Source organism: Lontra canadensis, unplaced genomic scaffold (assembly GCF_010015895.1).
Source record: "Lontra canadensis isolate GAN:19392208 unplaced genomic scaffold, GSC_riverotter_1.0 scaffold2, whole genome shotgun sequence".
Classification (NCBI taxonomy): domain Eukaryota; kingdom Metazoa; phylum Chordata; class Mammalia; order Carnivora; family Mustelidae; genus Lontra; species Lontra canadensis.
The window spans coordinates 394,097-414,945 of record NW_022630996.1 but is presented as its reverse complement, the minus strand read 5'-3'; the positions used below and the strand labels follow the sequence as shown (position 1 = coordinate 414,945).

The window sequence follows — 20,849 nt, the reverse complement described above, 5'->3', positions numbered from 1 at the left end:
CTCTGCACAGACTACTCAGAAGTGTCTAAAGACTCAGGGGGATTCTTGATTCTGCTGCTGAATTTCTACCTGAAAGCAACCATGGAAATCTTTGGGGGGGGGTAAAATCAACTTTATGTTAAACCATAACTGTACATTAAAGTCGATATTAATGTGGCTGCAATTATTTAAACATAGAGATGGAGACAGGTTGCTCTGAAATGTCCCCCTTGGGAAGGCTAAAGGTGGTTTTCAAGGGATTACTTGGGAATTTTAACTTTTAGAAACCTGCGAACGATAAAGACAGAAATGATAGCTTAGATTTGTGAATGATTTTAGTGGCTAAAATGCCAGTTTTGTTTTATCCTGGTGGTGGGCCTGTGTGGTGTGTTATTGGCCACCTTCTAGAGATAAGAAAAATCGACTCACAAAATAATGCGTCCATTCCCTGGTGAATACCCAAGTGACTGCCGCAATGACAAGCTCTGCACTGGCCATGCGTTAGCATCGGCGGGAGAGATTTCCAAAACTCCCGATGCCTGCTCCCCACCCCAGAGAGGTTCTTAACGTGCGGCCCCGATGGAGCCAGTGGTCCCAGTGTTGACAGCACCTCGCTCAAAACTACACAGAGAATAGCGTCATTAGGTCTAAGAGTCAGGCATGCTCACTCCCGATTCAGTGCTTTTCCCACTTTTCCTTCCTCTGAAAAGAAATTTTGAATTTCAACATAAAAGAATTCCAGTTCCCATTCAGAACTGCGTTCCTGCCTCCCATCAGCCCCTAAAGATAATGCGGAAATCATGGTCTGTATCTCTAGAGGTGAATCCCTGCTACTAAGTACACTTTCCTTTTTCTTCCTGCTTCCTCTTTTTCCACGCTGAGTAACTCATCCCCAAGACGGCTAGAGCCAATTAGATATTTTTGTCACACTCTGTTGACAGGAATGAGAAGAGTTGGGGCAGAGCCACGTGGCTTGTGCCGGAAGTTTGCGGAGAAATCAACTTCCGGAAAACACTGGAAAGTTTCCATTTGTTGTACAAGGTTCTCTTTGATGACCGCTAGTCATTCCACCTGCCAACAACCAAAGACAGTTGTCCTCTGAGATCCAAGGGTAATTCGAGAAGACAACGGTTCAAAAGACGGCAGAAATAGCCGCATGGGACTTGTATATTCGGTTTTATGGGGTCAACCTTCTTGAAAGAAAAGGCATTGTCTTGGGATTGGAATTGGGATTTTTCACTTGTGCTAATGCAGCTGAAAAGAGTATTTCAAAAGCAAGAGCCCAACTGGGCATTGATAAAAGACTTAAAACATGTGCAGAATTAATTTTTAAAAGCACTTTCAGTTTGCGTATTCCCCCCTTCTACGAGACTGCACAACGGAGCCAGAACCCAGCTAGCAGGCTGTAATCTGGCCATATACCACTGTGTTCTAGAAACCCTTCTCTTCTGTGTACTGGTTTCTGAACTCTCAGGGAGAAAAGGGTGCATTTTACATTTTGATAAGATAGCAATTCCAATGCAGGCCTCCTGCGAAGCCCAAACCCTGTGGGTATTGACAGAGCCAACCCATGGAGAACAGGAGTGCATTCACCATCTGCTACGGAAGACCACCTTTTTGCAAGTCAAGATATAGATAGCATAGCAGATTAAACATTTTTTTAAATGTATTTTATTGTTCACTGTACTACCTCAAAAGACATACGATGATGACAAAAGCAGCTGTTTCCAAAAGAGCTATCCACAAATTTGGCCTTTGAATTTACTAGAAATTTCCATGAAGGAAGAGTCAAAGGATACATTTGTTCTTCTATGATTTCTCATATGATTCATTGTGCCTAAATAGTCTCACCAATGATGAAACTCATCTCTGGGGTCAATTTTGGGTGATAAGAAAGTTATTTTCACCGAGCTTCCATGTCATAAATTCTGGAAGTCCAAAGCCTTGACTGATATCTGCATGAAGCCTCATGGGTATGTTTCTCACTGGAAGTCTGATGACAAGAGCTTCAGGGTCTCCTAAAGGTGCTGGTCTTCTGAACGGTGCCACGGTGACCCCTGTCTGAGAGGAAAGGTGAACCCATCAGGAGATGTAAAAGACATTTCTGACTTGTTCACCACGATTGGTATCTTTCCATCCTTGTGTTCTCAGCCACCCTGTCCTTGGAACCTGAGACTGTTTCCACCATTCAGTAGACAACCAATTCTTGCTAACACTGGTTGGCCAGTAATTAGCCACAAATCGTGTTAGCTGAGACCCTGTGTACCAAGTGTGTTCACCGGGCTTGGAAAATGAGTCTGTGACTGTGACCCAGCATTTCCTCCGGTGACAGACGCGGACTCTGGAGCTTCAGAACATTGGACACACCATGTTCCTCTGTGGCCACGGTCCTTCTACCCTGAGCTGGCTGCCTTCTGTCCCAGCATAACCTCCGCCCATGCGAGAGCCCTCAGCAAGGAGACCAGAATTCTTTCAAAAAACAAATCAGTTCCAGAAAAATCGACAGCCCAGCATTCTGGAAAATATGTCTGTTTCCTCTCCTGTGTGCTTTCCAGTGCGACCGTAACATTCAAGAACCTAGGTGCCAATATCACAATATTTCCCCCGTATGCTTGCTTTACAGAAGAAACTTGTGTTTTTCTTTTTTTTTAACCCAAAAAGATCTCAAAGGACATGCCTTAGATAGTCATTTATTTAACTTCTTGGCTGTTTCTCCTGCAACTGCTCTTAATATCAGCTAGTGATAGACTGTCCCCCTCTGCATTCAGAATACTAAGGAATCAAACTTGGAAATTAAAGCAGCGTTTCTACAGTAGCTTTCACAACACTGGAAGGAATGGGACTAAAGGAAATGAACAGGGGCATCTGTCATGCAACTCACTGAAAACACACAAATGATGCAGCCAAAAACCTGAAAACGAGCAAAACCAAAGTTTCTCAGAAGGAATTCTTTTAATTCCCTCTGAGACACCACATTAAAGTAAAACACGTGGGCGGAACAACCAGAGATACAGATCACCGAAGGTCTCAGTTCAAGCTCTGCCCTCCAGGTGAGGTTTGTGGTCAAGCCCCCTGTTCAAAATTCAGAGTCCCAGGCCCCACACCAGACCAACCCAGTCAGAATCTGCATTTCCACAGGATCCCAAGCAGCTGGTAGGGGACCCTAAAGGCACATTAGAATGCAGTGCGGGAGACCCTTAAGTCTAATGAACAAACTGAGGGTGGCTGGAAGGGGGGGTGGGGAGGGGGACGGGGTAACTGGGGGATGGGCATTAAGGAGGCACGTGATATAATGAGCACTGGGTGTGATATTCAGCTGATGAATCACTGAACGCTACCTCTGACACTAATAATATACAATATGTTAACTAAATTAAAAACAAAATTTTTAAAATGAAATACAAGGAAGAAGAAAAAGCTTAGAGAGCCCCCCAAGGACACAGTGCATGGTGTGCACTGACCTCCCTCCATTTAAATAGAAGTGTCAGCCCGGGAAGGGGGTGGGGGATCCTGCTGCTGCTGAGTGCAGTGTGGAAACCTGGTTTTCCCTCAAAAAGGGGGTTAAATCTATCCTATTCCCCCATACTGGGGCTTCTCCATCCCTGATATCAGCATGGATTTATTTACGCCCCGAGGCAGGGGAAACCGTGCTCTGATCTGTACACCCCGGCAGACAGGAGCATGGCAGCCTTCACGTGAAGGGAGCACCACACCCCCGGGATCCCCAGCCCTTGCTCTGGGGCTCCTGATCTAGACTTTCAAGGCTCGGCTTGAGAACTACAGCCAGACGCACGGGAAGCAGCTTCAGGGGGTCCAAGGGGAACACACTGCGGTGGCCCCGGCACCTCCCCGCCGCAGGACTCTGAACCTGGCCGTGGGATTTAGCCTGTTCCTCGGGAGGGATCCAGCCTATGAAAGTCGGCACGTCCTCTGATCCACGAGTGCCCAGGACATCATCCAGCAACAGCTCTGACACCTGACTCAGAAACAATGATAACTAACAAGGAAGAAGAAATCATTTGCCCACCTGACAGCTTTGTCCCACGCGAAAATGGATACCATGTGCCTTACCTGTGTTTATTTCATGGAATACAAAGCCTGAGCTTCTGTCGGTAACAAGCTAGTTCCGATTCAACCACCTCTTTATAGTTAATCAGACAAAAGAATGCAATGTCGGCCTAGTCCTGGAACATCAGCAAATCTTTGTTCCTAAAAGGCAATGGAGACAATTCAGAGTTGGCTTATAAAAAAGAAAAAGGAGGAAATCTAATGTAATCAATCGCCCATTCGGTTCTTTTGTGTAGAAGTTGGCATAATTCAAACACTCAGACATACAGCAGATGATGCCCAGTTCCTGTGTTCCGTGTATTGTCACCTAATGAACCTCTTCTGGTCACACCATCTCTGACGCCTGCGCAAGCAGTTGTCACTTGCCCCCTCCTTTAAGAAACTGGAAAGGGAAGGCTTGTTTAACTTCTCCAGTCAGAAGCCAAAATCCATAATCTCTTCCCCATCTGAAACTGAAATTCCGGCTGGCTGGCTTTCTGCAAAAACGGAAGTGTAGAGGTATATATACGAGACTGAGGCTCGTGCGGATACGTGCCACGCTCCGTTTGCCTGGATAAAACCCGGCGGGCTTGAGGAGCCTCTCCCTCCTGATAACGTGGTCAGCCAGAGCCTCTGAAAATAAAACAACGTCCCCTTATAGCTTCACCATCGTAGTCGGCCAGCGTTTGTGTTCATGCATTTCTAAAATACCAGTCAGTAGTGAGTGTCTAAAACAGATTCTTTGAAAAAATTGACAATTTTCTGCCATCGAGCTCAGCCTGGAAGGGAGAATAAAGCAAAATGAAACAAAGACGCTGAGAAGAACAAAGACACGTATACATCATCTAGCCCAGCCCCCGCTGCAAAAATCATGGGGCAATCCAAATTAAATTATAACTAATAGCAGCAGTTTTGTTCAAGTGTCTCAAATTATCACTTTAGATGCTGAAGCTCAAGTGGTTTCCATGGCGATATTTTCTCTAGGAGATGTCAGCTACTATCTAATTTTTTCGTCCCTGATATATGACAACCTGAAGCTTTTAGTGCCTTTCACTTGGGGGGTTTTATGTTAGATAATCTCGGTTTATTTTTATATGCATTTAAATGTGTGCTTTATTGGCAATTGGTTTCTGAGCCCAAAGTCTACAATTTTACATATTTTGAAAGTTAGTAAATAAGAACTGCAACTATTTATCTTGTGTAGTTAAAAAAAAAAAATTGCTTTACTACTCCATCCTCTCCCTGTCTGCTCAATGGGACAAGCAAGAAATGTGAGGCTAAAGAATTCGAATCTCTCTTTAATATTCTCTTCTTACAACGGTCTTTTAAATCATTTATTTGTACTTTAGCACCTGCCTGGAAACTTTCTCTGTTAGTTTTTCACATTCTATATTCGCAGTCAACAATTATATTCTGACACTGATGTTTTAAAGTACAATTCACACTAGTCATGATTTCATAGTTTCACAAGTATTTTCACGGTGGTAAAAACCATGCTTTCTGTTCTGGAACCAGGGGAATCTTGGTCTTCTGTTCTCTGACAGTGTTCATTCAGGGGTTATTGCATTGTTCGGCTGATCCCATCACCATGTGGAATTATCCTTTGTCAGATAAAATGTCTCTCATGTCTTTTGAAGCCAGACAAGTGCAGTCAGAAGCCTTCCTATATCCTTGGCTTCCCCAGGCAGGCGGCCAACCACAGTGAGAACCATTGGGCTAAATTAGTTCATTGCCTTAAAACCATCCTATCATGGGGCACCTGGGTGGCTCAGTAGGTTAAGCCTCTGCCTTCGTCTCAGGTCATGATCTCAGAGTCCAGGAATCAAGTCCCGCATAGGGCTCTCTGCTCAGCGGGGACCCTGCTTCCTTCTCTCTCTCTGCCTACTTGTGATCTCCCTCTCTCTGTCCAATTAATAAATAAAATCTTTAAAAAAAAAAAAACCATGCCATCATGTTGGAGGTTCGCTAGAGCCAGTGTAGACCATGTGCAGTGATGGGGAACCACTTTCCCTAGCCCTGCTCTTACTGTGTTTATTCTCATATTAGAAACAGTTCAGCTTAGTGTTTTGCAAGCAGTTTCCAGAGCCAGTGTCCTGGGTTCAAACCCTGGCTCTACCCTGGCTGATCATGAGACCTCAGACAAGCTTTGAGCCTTTCCAGATGGGCTGAATATGCCAGCCTCTCAAGGTTCAACGTGAAGATGAAATGAGTTCATACATGAAAACAACTTACACAGTGCCTGACTTACAGGAAGTGCCATTATTATATTTCCTGAAGAGCTTCCTCCTGAAATTTGAGTTTCATGTGATTTACGTGTCATGCTCCACAATGGAAGGAAAAAGCTTGTGGGTTGATTCTACCCACGACTTGCTCTTCCGGGCCTTAATGTCGAGAGTCATCCAAATGGTGACCAGTTTTATAATCTAGAATTTAGAGCTTTACTGCTTATCACATATAAACAACCTACATGGTGACCTGTGACATCCCTCGTCTCCTGGCAGGTGGGGCTCAGAACTTGCTCCAGCACTCAGGAGCCCCGTTCGTCACCGCTGCAAGGGGAGGGCACCCCCCTCGCCCCTTCACAGCCCCCAGAATAAGAAGTGCTGATTACACTGTCATTTGCTTTCGTGGTAAATCCTGCCAAGAATGCAGCAAAAGGAAGGGAAAAAACGCCATTGGAACCAGAATAAAATTTTCATGCTTTCTATTCTTTTGGGGGGAGGAAATCACATTTTTTTCACCCAGTTCGAAGATCTGATCACTCTACTGTATGCATGTAATTATGGAGAACATCTCCCCCCTGGCCTGCACTTAAAAGTTTGTTGTTTCCTTCCGTGTTTCCAACCTGAAGACAGAGGAGGAGGGAAAGCACACCAGTACTGAGCTCTCAGGGCGCTTTGCATGTGGTGAAGACAACATCCGTGTGTCGAGTGTGAATCTGACCCGTGTCTGAATATGTTTGGGGCCTCTGGCCTGTTTTCTTTCTCTGGGTGAGAAGGGCAGTAGGCGTGCACGTAGGGCTCTGAAGCCTCAGCTGGGCTGTTTAACAAGCGCGTGTGCAGGTCAAGAACCCCTCCACGTGGGTTCGTCCAGCAACGCGCTCTGCCAGTCCTCCGCTGGGCAGGGAAGGGGACGGGAGCTAACCTCTGGGTGTACGAAGGGAATATGGTCTGTGCATGGTCGGTGTAATGGGGAAGGCCAGATGGACAAGAGGACATGAGCAAGGGAAGTAAGCAGAAATGCACACACTTCTGTGAGATGCTAAGTCAGAGCTGGTGTAGCCCCATGCTTTGGAGGTTAGCATCACGCTCTGCTATGTGGAGATCCAGGGGGAAGTGTACTGAATCTGGTCTTTGCCTATTTGATGCAAGTCCGGTCTTGAGACTATTAATACCTAGAGTCTGATTTGTTTGTTTGTTTGAAATAGACTCCGTGCCCAGCATGGGACTCAAATTCATACACGACCCTGAGATTAAGAGCCCCATGCTCTACCAACAGAACCAGCCAGTCTGTATTGACCTACCCATGACTTTTCCCAAAATATATGTTCCTTGATACTGCTGCACCCCTAAAATTGCTCAGCTTGCCCAGCAAACCGGGGGTGGGATGGAGCAGAATGAAGCCTGTGTCATGGGTGAGCTCTGTGCTCTGTTCTCACTCGTGTCTCTTGGTTTCCGTGTTTCCCGATGTGCATTTCCCAGAGGATGTCAGGACCCTGGGGGAAAGGACAGTTACAATGAAGTCATTTCAAATATATCTATCAGAATCGCAATCGCTGGGCTCCCCAGAGTGAAACAGATTTGCCTCAGGGAGTAAGGGTTCACATGCACTAGGACAACAGGTTTAAGTAATAAATAAGGCCATGAAAATAGGGATCCTCACACGAGAATCAGAACCCTGCCCTTGAATTTCATAAGGACTCCTGTTGTACCTGAGGGTTTCCCACAGGTCGTTTTCTTATAATCACCAAAGACTAGTGGACACAGGAACCACTAGCACCTTTCCGTACTCAGTGTGCTCATTTTCTTTATTGGGAAGGATAAGCACGCTGCCTCGCTTTTAGGGTTGAGTCAGGTTTAGGTAACTGACTTTTAAAATTAGACCTGCACCAGAGACTTAATTATTAGAAGAGGCTACAGAAACATTTGCACACGTACCTCTTAGTGGACTGATTTTAACAAACACCTCGTTAGCTTTTGCTACTTGTCGGCACTATGTCATCGGGTCTGCAAACATAATTAAGATCGGCCCCTGCCTTTAAGAGGGTGGCTACCATGTAAGGAGGGATGAGAATTAAGACTGATGGCCCTTGACAAGAGTGCCAGACACGTGGCTGAGGATGATTTTAGGAGAGAGGTAGGATTTGGTGGACACAGAGAGGAAGGGCAGGTGGATGTGAAACGGCCGAGCGTGGATGGATGGATGAGCAAGAATGAGCAAGGACGTGTCCACCGGAGCATCGGCAGTGTCTGGTGGAGCAGTGGTCCTGGCAGGGAGGAAGCAGGAGGGAAATTCAGCTCACAGGAGGCCTCCCTCCCTCTGCCAAGGCGTTCGGATTTAAAACCAAAGGCAATCCTGGCATATTTTTGAATGGTCTCTTCTAACTCTTGTTGTTCTTCATGGGTCATCTGAGGTCATACCCCCACCTTCCACTACTGTTTGTGTCCGTAACTTCAAGGGACCCAGAGAGAGGCATGTCCGTATCGCTAGACGTCTGTGTTTTTCTGCGGCTTTGTAACCAAGGATGCAAAGTCATAAAGTAGGTTTGGAAGCAGAGAGAAAGCATGCTGTCTTCCACCATCCGCATTACCCGAAGCAGAAAAGCAAACAGTTTCATAATATCATGAATATCACACAAGAGAATAATAACAAAATTGCCACTGTAATTTTTTGTCTCCATGCTTAATGTATTTTGAAGGTTCATATTATTTCAAAGTGGTGAGGAGATTTCTGTGTTCATCAAAAGGAGATGGGAAATAGGAGTCACTCATCAAATACCAAATGTTCAGTTGATCTCTCCATCTGGGTGTCCCACAGGCCTCTCAAACTCCGTATGTCCAAGACAAACCAGATTTCTCTCCCTCGTCCCCTAAAAAGGCTCCTCCTCCCATGGGTCCTGCCCCAGCTAATCTATCTGAACCCTGGGACTTCCTCACCTGGCTGTCTCTTCCCAGCCCTCCAAAGGCAGGATGGGGAAGAAGGTTGTCTTGGGAATTAATCCTGCCTGATTTTAAATCCCAGCGGGGCCACTTACAAGCTTGATGACTTTCTAGAAGGACATGGACTAAATCGTGTCCAGAGAAGAGTGATTACATTGTCAGAAGGCCTGGAAACTACATCAAGGATGGGCACTGAAAGTGTAAGCTTTCATCCTTGGAAAGAAACTCTCAGTCTCTCCATCTTGGAAGGATGGTTTATGCCAGGAAATTACATGCATTAATAACCAGATCTTACTGTGGCCCTGTGAGTGTATGAGTTACAACACAGCAACTACAAAGCAATTTCAGGCAATTTACTGAAAATATATAGGGTCATAACTATAACCACATCCATGCTTCAGATGAGTGTTTTGACTACATAAACCAAACCCTTCAACAGGGCACGGAAAGTTCTCATTAATAACAGTTTTCATCTTTTTTATTGTTCACTGTGTATCCCCAGCACTTAGAATGGTGCCTGACATATGGGAGGCATTCTGGAAAGATGTGTTGAATGATTGAGTACATTCATTTGTCACATCTAGTAATAATACTTCTCTCAAGAGAAAGCTCAGGTTTATAGAAGAAACCGAGGTTTCTAAAAACATTATTTGTGTTATATAAGCCATTTTTACTCATATAGGATAAGTTTATGACATCAGGCGATGAGCCTATAAATGCAAGATCATTGCATCGTTGGGCTGACACTTGGGATTTTGAGTATCAGTCCATGCTGTCTACCCCAGAAACTCCTGAAGGGCAGGGAGAGTTGCTGGACCCCACTGCGGTCCATGTTGGCTCTGCCCCTTTCCCTTCTCCCTAGATTTAGGGTTGGACCAGTTAAAATAAGCACATAATACCAAAAGTTCTCTCCCACATCCACCAGCTAAGGAGGGAAAGGGATAGGAAAAGTCCCAAGGACTCAGAGATAAGTTCTCTTTCATTTGTATCTTTCTTAGTGTCTGTGTTTTCATCAAATCGACAGGTGTGAGTGGCACTGATGGCCAAGCTGATCTGGAATATGAGGCATCCAGGAAAGGATAATTTTCCTGGTCTTAAAGAAGAATATCGAGTTGAAGAGAGAAAGGGTTAAAGAGTCTTTGCTGGTGGAATCTGAAATCTCTCTCTTTGGTCACTCTATTTGCTAGGGAAAAGGAGAAGAAAGGCTCACCTTACTTTTCTTTTTAAGATTTTATTTATTTATTTAACAGCCAGAGAGAGCATGAGCAGGGGGGAGAGGCAGAGGGAAAAGCAGCCTCCGCACTGAGCAGGGAGCCCAATGCAGGACTCCGTCCCTGGGATCGTGACCAGAGCTAAAACCAGAGACTTAACTGCCTGAACCACCCAGGCGCCCCTCTCCATCCTTTCATCATTATCCTGGGAACCTTTAGAGGTAGAGCTCAAGGATGAGCCTTGGAAAACCTGAGTCCCCAGTGAGATTCTCCTTAAATCATAACATAAGCCTGTTTCCTCGGTGTGTGCACATTGAGTTATCCCAAACAACTAGTTTAATTTTTTTTTTAATCTCTAATTGATGCCGTCCAGTAGCCATGGCTCTGACTAGACAAAGGTAATGTGCTAGAGGAGAAGCTGCTTCTGTAGGAGTGTTTGCCTGAAACCGTAACTTCTCAAACAGAAGCCCAGTGAATGTAGAACCATCTTTGAAGTTAAATTGGTTTGTTTGGATAATGATAACCCATCGAAAGACTTCAGGATCTGTTTGCCTTGAAATATATCTTAGAGAAGATTGGAATTTAATACCACTGGTTCTTTTTTTTTTTAATAATAGGGAAAGAAACAGAAATTTCATTAGGTGGTTTATGTTATTCTCAACTCTTAGGAAATTTTACCCCCGTACAAATTCCTGACACGTACTATGTTTTGTTAGGAACGTGTAAAATATTAATTTAAAGAAATGATTCCTTTTTAAACTAATACTATAGGCTGTAAAAAGCTCTACAAAAATAGTCAAGGTCACCAGTTATCAATGGGATAAAAGTGGATAGGAGGCAGATTTCAGCCAAACATAAGAAAAAGTATTCTAGTACGTAAGTCTGCCTGTCCTGGAGTGGGAACAGGCTGAGAAAGAGTTCTGATTCTCTAACATTCCTCCAAAGGCTTTACAGCACTTTTCTGGGCCTTGTATCAGGGAGAACCAGGCAAACCCAGGGGCAGAGGAGCTGTGACCTTGTGGAAATGATAACAAGATGGGTCTGTCTAAAACTGACATCTCGTCTGGAAAAACAGGATGCATTGAAGAGTTGTATGAAGAAATGTGCATCAGGGCACCCGACTGGCTCAGTCGGTAGAGCATCCGACCCCCTGGTCCAAGGGTTGTGAGTTCAAGCCCCAAGTTGTGCATGGAGTCTACTTTTAAAAAAATAAAAATAAAAAAATTTAAAAAATAAACCAGAAATACCCATCAAATTTGGGAGGATTGTTGGTATCCTTGACTCTTACATTTGACTGTTTCATGTCTTCCTCTACAGCCAGTGCTGATTTTCCATATAATCCAGGCCAAGGTCAAGCTATAAGAAATGGAGTCAACAGAAACTCGGCTATCATTGGAGGTGAGTGATATACAGAACAGGCTTTCATGTGCGCTACTCCCCTGTGGAAAGTAAAAATTTCAATAAAATCATAGTTGTAAAGAAAACAGTCATGTAGATTTTTACTTGATTCATTTTGCTAATTAAATATGACTTAAGATTGTAGAATATGGATGTGCGGACACCTAGCTACCTTTCACTGCTGATCCATAAATAAAGGAGGGGGTGCGGAGCTAGCCAACACCTGACCAGGCAGGGAGGACAGCGTGCAGTAGCCTGGACATCCTTATCCCACTTCATTTCCATTCTGATTCCCTCCCCTCCCAGAGGGCCCAGGATAGCTTACTACAAAAGTAGGAAGGACTAAGCCGTTCTGCTTTGAGTTGTCTTAATAAAACTCCTCGGAATTGAATAAGCTAGGGTATCTAAAATATTCTAGCCTTCTTTCTCACCATGGACAACAGCAGAATGATGGAACTCTCCAAACACAGTCCCTCCTATCTGGGTCAGTACGGACATCCCTGTTGCCCACAGCCTTCTTCTCTGCCTGCACCTTCTGTCTTGGTTCATAAGGATGTTTCCTGCCTGTCTGAGTATTGCTACTGTTGTAAACATGTCAGCAATTTTGAACCCAGCCAGTCACCTTGGCTTAGCCAGTAGGTCTCTTTTCCACATGGAGACAGTAGATGCCTCTAGAACTAGAATACATTCAGAATGCTGCTTAAATCACATTGTCCAAAGTTCTGGTGTAATCTTATCAAGGTCCCTATCCTCACTGACTTTTGCTTTTTTAAGTTCAACTTTGTTGAAGTATAAAACAGACTTACTCACATGGAGCAGGTCAGTGACGAGACAAATAGGCACACCCATAACCACCACCACAACCAGGCGACGGAACATTGCCATCCACGGAAAGCGCTTTGTGCCCATCCTTTCCCCATCCCAGTCCCAACCAAGGCAAGCTCTGATTTGCTTTTTGTCACGTAGATTACTTCTACCTCCTTTAGAACTTCACATAAATGGAATCCTAGAGTATGCCATCTGTGGTGCCTTACTTCTGCTCAACACAGTGTTTCTGAGAACTACCTGCTGTTGCATGGATCGATAGTCTGTTTTAATTGTCAAGTTGTATTCTATTGTATGAGCGTACTATCATTTGTTTACTCTGCTTTCCTGTTGCTGTTTGGTTTGTCTCCAGATTGCAGCTATTTTGAATAAAGCTGCTATGAATATGCTTGTTGAAGCCTTCTATGAACATAAGTTTTCATTTCTCTTTGGTAATTCTAGCAGCGCAGCTGCTGTGTGTTCTAGAAAGTGGATATTAAACTTTGTAAGAAATTGCTATCCAGTTTTCCAAAAATGGTTGAACCACTTTACATTCCCATAATCATATCTGGGAGGTCAGGTTTGCTCCACAATATTATCAACCCTTGGAATTTTCAGTCTTCCTAATCTTAGCCACTCTAGTGGTTGAGTAGTGGTAACTCATTGAGGTTTTAGTGGCGATTTCTGGTGACCAATCATTTGGGGCATCTTTTCACATACTTATTGCCATTTGTAAATCCTTTGTGAAGTGTCTGTTTAAAACTATTTGGTCATCTTTTATTTTTTTAATTTTTTTAAAGATTTTAAGATTTTATTTATTTACTTGACAGAAAGAAACATAGCTGGAGAGGGAACACAAGCAGGGTGTTCGTCGTCTTTTAACTGGATTGTTTTACCTCTTCTTTTGAGTTATAACAGTTTTTTATATTCTAGATAGTTTAAGTCCTTTGTCAGACACCTGTATTGTGAATATTTTCTCCCAGTCTGTGACATGCCTTTTCATTTTCTTAGTGGTATTTTTTGAAAAGCAAGAGGTTTAAATTTTGATAAAGTCCAGTTTTTCAAATCTTTTTATACTTGGTGATTTTTTAAAATTCTTTTAAATATACCTGTTCAAGGTTGTGAAGATTTTTTCTCCTGTGTTTTTTTCTAGAACTTTTATAGCTGTGGCTTCTGTTACTAAGTCTGTCATCACTTTGATTTGTTACATAGTGTGGTATAAAGGTCAAACCATTATTTTCCAAATTAATACTAGTTATTCCAAGACCGTTTGTTGAAAAGACCATATTTTCCAAATTTAATTTCCTTGGAGCTTTTGCCAAAAATCAATAGGCCATATATGTATATGCCTTTTTTCTGGGGGTTATCTATAAATATATATATATATATATATATATATATATATATATATATATAATCTTTACCCAATACCATGCTTGCTTTATTGCATAATTCTTTAATCTCCAGTTATATCTTTTTTTGTTTTTCAAAATCATGTTGGCTATTCTGGATGCTTTGCATTGCCCTATAAAATTTAGAATCAACTTATAAATTTCTACCAAAAAAAAGTTTGCTGTCATTTTCATTGAGATTGCATTAGATCTATAAATGGACATCTAAACAATATTGGGTACTTAAGTTCTTAAACATGGTCTATCTATCCATTTACTGACATCTTTAATTTCTCCCAGTAAGGTTTTATGGTCTTGAGTACATAGCTTTGAACAACTGTGTTCGGGTTGTTTTATTACAAATGGTATTATTTTATTACTTTTTAAAATGTTTATTACTTTATTACTCGCAATATTTTTCCAACTATTTTTGGCTAGTATATAAAAACACAGTTGATTTTTGTATATTGACTTTATATCTCTCCTATGACCTAGCTAAATTTATTCTTAGTTCTAGAAACTTTTTTTTAACATATCCCTTAGGATTTTCTACATAGATCATCGTATCACCTGAGAATAAAGAAAATGTTTATTTCTTCTTAATCTGCACCTTTTTCTTTCTTTTTTATTCATTTTCTTGCATTGGCTCGGGCTCCCAGTACATTGAGAGAACTACATTCTTCCATTGTTCCATATTTTAGAGAAAATCTGTTTATTCTTTTGGTATTAAGATATTAGCTGTAGGTTTCTCACAGATGCCTTTTATCAGGTTGAGAAAGTTCCCTTCTACTGATAGTTTCTGAGATGCTTTATAATGAATGGAGGTTGAAGCTTGTCTGGTGCTTTTTCTCCTATATTTTTCTTCAATGTAGTCAATTACATCACTTTATTTCTTTCATGTTATACCAACCTTGCATTCCTAGAATTAACACTGCTTAAACACAATATATTCTTTTCCACACATTGCTGGATTTGATTGGCTAAAATTTTACTGAACGGGACTCTTGCTCTGTAGTTTTGTTTTTTGTTTTTTTGTTTTGGTTTGGTTTTTTGTGATGTGTTTGGTCTTGGTATCAGGATAATGCTGGGCTTTTAAAACGGGTTGAACAGTGGTTCCTCCTGTCTGCTTAATTGTCTATCAGTTAACACAGCTGTGAATTGATCCTGTTTCCTTTCAGTCCTGTCCATTTCTGTTGCTGTTCCTTTTTGGAGTTTTGTGTTCTGTATGGGGGAGGGTGGTATCTGAGGGAACCCAGGTGCCTGGGGGAGGTGGTGTTGGAGAGATGAATCTGAGGTCTGTTTAATGACCAGTGCTTCTCCTGTCTCCACCAGGGGTCATCGCTGTGGTGATTTTCACCATTCTCTGCACCTTGGTCTTCCTCATTCGATACATGTTCCGCCACAAGGGCACCTACCACACCAATGAAGCAAAGGGAGCAGAGTCCGCAGAGAGCGCCGACGCTGCCATCATGAACAACGACCCCAATTTCACAGAGACCATTGATGAGAGCAAAAAGGAATGGCTCATCTGAGGGGTGGCTCTTTGCTATGGGAGAGGGAAGGGCGAGTTATTAGGGAGGAGGGAAAGGGACAAAAGCACCCTACTTCATACTCTTGAGCACATCCGTAAAATATCAGCACAAGTTGGGGGAGGCAAGCAACAGAAAATTCTGGAGACGGATTGCCACAAAAAAAAAAAATACTTTTTAATATTTCTTTATAGCTGAGGTTCCCCTTCTGTATCAACTCAAAATAATACAAAAAAAAATGCTTTTAGAGTTTAAGAAATGGTTGAAATTTGTAGGTAATACCGTCTTATTTTGTGTGTGTTTAGAGGTGTTCTAAAAAACCCATGGTAACAGGGCAAGTTTTCTACATTTTTAAGAGCCCTTAGAATGTGGATATTTTTTCTTGAGAAAAGCTGATGCTCATGGCCTCCAGCATTCTCTTCCTTTTGCATATAGTCGATTTTTAATGGGCTATCGTAGTAACTAGTTCGTGTTCATACAGTATTTCTTTTCGTGTCCTGTAAATTGGAAAAGGAAAGAAAGGGGCAAAGAGAACATATTATCTGCCAGGTTTCAAAGAGTCCTCAATCTATGCCAATTCTCTGAGAGCTCCCGCCTGAAACAGGAAGGAAAGAAGGAAGAGAGCATGGTCCCTGCTGTGTAACACCAGAACCAACACAACAGAGAGAAGCATTAAGAACCAGGGAAGTAGTCTTCTGTTGGGATTGTTGGTGTATCTTTCATCAAATTCTACAAGCCAGTACTGTTCTTGTGTGTAGTCCTAGACCTATTCACTGTCTGTGACTGTCAGCTATAATCTAGTGGTGATCAGCTGTTACAAAAGATTTCTCCTCTGCTTTACCTGCAACATGTTAGGTTATGTTGTATGTTGGGGGGGGGGGGCACCTCAATGGGGAATTAGAGCCAGATGTTAATGATTTGCTCGCTCTGTTTCTTTTATAGTTGTAGCAAGAGTATGGACACTTTCTAGTGAATGCATAAATTAGGTTGCTCTTCTTAATTTGCTTTAAATCTCTAGTTTTGAAGCCCCTGTGACAAAATCCTAGCAGACCAGATCCTCTGAATGGACATACCACAATAAAGCCAAGTTATGCTTGCTATCATTATTGCTTTACTCGGAATCATATGGAAAACGCTGCCATATTTTACACCATCTACTCCATGTACTGCTGTTCCATCCTAAATAGACACACTGCCATGTTCGGAGATGTCTTTGACAGATACATTTGAGCCAGGTTCATCACAAACCTGGTAACTGATGGTTGCCTCTCAGAGAATGGACACATGTAGATAGCTACACGTCAGTCTAATCAGGAATCCTGACCAACTTTTTCCAACAAATAATTCCTGGATTTTATTTAAAAATTATTGACATTGTTTGTAAACAAATGGGACAAAGCTCCTATTGGAACATCCAAAAAAAAAATAATTTCATTTATTTATTTGTAAAATCCACACAGAAGTTATTTCTAGGATGACTACCATTTATGATCATTTTAGTTCAGGCTCTTAATAAGTACTTTTAAAATTTTTTTTCAGACTCCAACATTCTGAGGAATTAAAAAGGATCCCTTTTTTCCTTTTCCTGGAAGGGGGTAAGATGAGATTAAAAAGGTATTGTTGCTATTTTTCTGATAGTGTGCCTCAGTGAGATGGAAATTCTGGTTGTTAGGTTATATATACATGTTTTTCAAAATTCTCGGTATGCCTAACTTATTGGAGGATCTCAGCTTCTTGGGTGATGAAAAATATTATCTAGAGTTGCCAATGGCATATTGTACTGGCACATTACACATTCCAAAGGAGACACCAAATAGGTTAATTCCCATTAGAGTCAAGGTAACAGAACCAAAGGGAACCCCTTTTCAGTTGCTGACCTCAGCCACAATCACAAACACCCTTAACTTAAAAAGGTCTCGATCATTATTCCATAAACATATTGTCAAATGAAAAGTATGTGGTATGACTAAGCAGCCGAACCAGCTTTTACGATTACAGCTTTTACGAATGATGTATTCAAAACAAAGGCTATTTATTTAACCAAGATGACTACCATGAAGGGTTCTTTCATGTATTGTCAAATTTCAGAAGCAAATTTTAAACATTATGTTTAGTAGAAATGTTTATGATTTTTCAAACCTATTTCATAGGTATTACTTTTACACTTAACCCATAATGCCAGATGGAAATTGATTACTTCGTGCATTTCCCATGATAGCTTTCATCTTTATGCATTGTCTCTGAACTTTTCCTTTCTTCCCAAAGTGATTAAGGGGTCAAAACAATCAAAAACAGCCCCTGATGCTAAAATGTTCTCACCCTCTCTCTTCCCTCTCTTCTTCCCATTTTCCTGCCATGAAAGATGAAGAACAAAAGCCAACACTTCTCTCACCAAGTTTGCAAACCCAGGGCGCTGGAATGACTTAGAGGGATCAGTGGGTCTCCCATGTCACCATCATTAAGACATACATGTGAAACAGTTTTTCCATTTTAGGGGGGGTACAGTCTGGCTAGCAGACAAGACACTGAAAGGTGGATAAGGTATTAAGTAACTAAGTTAAGTGCCAAGTGAGTGCTGGAAATCCTCGTCTTCTCTTTGGAATGTGGTCCTCACCGAACGTCCTCAGGGTCTTTGTGAAGGCCACATCCAGTACATTCTAAATGGTAAATAATTCATGGAAGATAAGGAAGCCTCTCTTTTTTCCAGCTCTCTCCCTTGAAAGCTCAGCATAGTGCCCCCTGGACAGCCCTGACATTGTGACCTATGCTCAGTGCCTAGTCCTGCTTTGTCAGTCACATTCCACACAGTGTGGACCTCTTTTATCCCAGGACTTGATCAAGCGAGTCCAAAGAGGCTGGTGGTAGCCCCTTTAAATAATAAGAACAGATTAAACAAACCCCAGAAAGAAAAATGTTTAGAGACAAGAGGCTGCCGTAAACTTTCGGGAAAAGCTAATGGTCGAGTGAGGGCGATCAGTGCAGGGAACACCGTCTGGGCATAGAGCAAGCATCTGCGTTTTGAGAAGGGAGGAGCAGGACTTTGAAAGCAAGATCCGTGCCATTCTCAGCTCTCAAAATAACATATTCCCTAGACCCCAAGGAGACTAGCTCAGGAGGTGAGAAGTTGTGTTGTCAAGTTCTCTGAATCTTAATCCAGAAGCCTGTTTCCCCTTCTGACTTTCAACCAACTGCTCAAAAAAAGAAAAAAGAAAAAAGGACAGAGAGAGAAAGAGGAAGACTGTTCTGTGCAAGTTTTTATTAAGAAGCTAGAAACAAGGATTTGGAGTGCCTTTTGTTGGACAATTTCCTATTGCCCTCCATTTGCTACACAAGCATCCCTTACTAACAGGAGCAGGGATTCAGAGGCACAGAAGAAGAATTGGCATGAAGAAAAGAGGAGATCTTAGGCCATTCCTGAATGTCTTGTGGAGTAGCCCCCAGACGCCAGCAGAAAGCTGGGCACCAAGACAAACCATAGGAAGCACTTATGGAAGGAGTAGCTACCAGTTATGAAAACACAATGTCAGTGTTTGTCCAGAAGAAACTTCTATTTCCTTCTATAACAGGATCTGTTTTTTTCAATCCTCCCACTTGCTCTTTTTCTCCCTTTCCTTTCTTGTATGGTGTAAACATTTGTTTGTGCCTCCAAACAATAAGCACCTAATTTAAACCTCTTAATACTATTTCGTTTTCACCATCCCGTCAAGCAGTTTTCAAAAAGAGAGGAAGGAGTTATTAAATTGAATTCCAGTTAGCCAGCTAAAATGGGTCCTAGGTTACTAGTGGCAATAGAACCAATTGATCCTGAAACAGAGGAGAAACACAACGTGTCTAGCCGACTTGGGCTAAAACCAATGGGCACCATGTTTAATGTGATGTCTTGGTGAGGATGGACCCTGAGAATCAGCCGATAGAGTCCTAACCCTTTCTCTCTCCCCGACTTGCTATGTGACCTGGGTCAAGCCTCTGAACTTCGATCCCTCTTTGCCCTGTATTGGGGATACAGTTCTGCCTACTTAAAAAGACCAATTGTGAGGTGCCATGGCTTCTTGAGGGCAGCATACTTTGACATCCACACATAAAGACCCAAGTCAATGGAGCCTACTGGAAGATTTACTTTCTGGCCTGTGGTTCTTAGTCCCACCAAAGAAACAATGTGGCCACATCCAGAAGTGTACAGATTTAGGAGACAATTGCTGTACAACTGTCCAATTATTCATCAAGGAGACTGCCCGAGAGCTAACTTGTCAACCCTGGGAGATGCGACAGGCAAAGGCCAGAGAAATCAGAACTTCATGTGCACAAAACCCAGAGTTCCCACGCAGACGTGACTGACGGCTTACACACACACCCCCTCCCGGTGCCCCTGGGCTGGCTCACACATAAGACAACATGAGAAACAAATGGGATTTTTTCGCGTAGCCTAGTGCCACCTTGCTTACACCACACATACCCTGCATGATAATATTGGTGACTCTAGAATAGATTTCTTTCACAGCAGTATTTTCTGGATACCAATGGTATGTCACACTCATAGTCAATGAAATAGGGAAACCGTATCAAAAAGTTGATTGTCTCCCGTGGAGCAAAGACCAGCAGAAGGGTAGTAGAGATACGTGAGCACACAGGAATTCATATCCAACGCTCATTATGTACAAGTTCACTTTCCAGATGAGAACGTGCTTTAAAGAGCAGGTCTACACAGATGGGCCTGCAACATTTCCAAGGCTCGGTTTATTGGAAACAGCAACTGCTGGGTTCTGTCATGGCTAGGAAGACATCCCCTCATGTGGGCCAAAAAACCATTCAGATGTTACTGATTCTGAGTTCGGTTGGGTTTTTATGTTTTTTTTCAGCGAGCATGGTGACTGCGGAGGTCAGGGTTATGGAAAGCTGGGCTAAGTATTCTTTCTGTAAAGTCGATTAGGATTCCACCCTGTGAAATGACCCAAAAGTTCACTCTCTAAAAGCAACAGCATGTAACATAGAATGAAAGAAGGAAACTATGTATGTATGCCTAATATTCTTTGTGAATGTCTTTCATTTAACTGAAATTATATTAGAAACCAGATTGATAAATAAAAAATCCGAAATAGTTTTAATTATCCTAAAAAGCGATCCTTTGTGCTTTGTTCCACATGATTCTCTTAGAAGCAGTTTTCAACCATCAGCAAAGAAAGTTCCAAGCACTGAAATACACATCTGTTGGGAAGATAATCTTTCTCAAAATGGCAGAGACGCAGGCACTCCTCACAGATGGGTCTTCAATGGACGTTTTCATTGTTAACCTTCTCTGGCCAACCCCCCCCCCCCCCCCGCCTTCCTGGTTTT

The 20,849-nt window shown here is 42.5% G+C and overlaps 1 protein-coding gene across 1 annotated transcript in view; it reads left to right on the top strand.

Annotated features, from left to right (window-relative positions):
- The window catches only part of CNTNAP2 (contactin associated protein 2), a 1,928,204-nt gene extending 1,907,572 nt beyond the window's left edge, over positions 1–20,632 (top strand). The window contains exons 23-24 of the mRNA XM_032866749.1: positions 11,714–11,794; positions 15,322–20,632. Coding sequence (XP_032722640.1) covers positions 11,714–11,794; positions 15,322–15,521 — 281 coding nt within the window. The 3' untranslated portion in view covers positions 15,522–20,632. The remainder of the gene's footprint in view (positions 1–11,713; positions 11,795–15,321) is intronic.
- Positions 20,633–20,849: the final 217 nt, after the last annotated feature.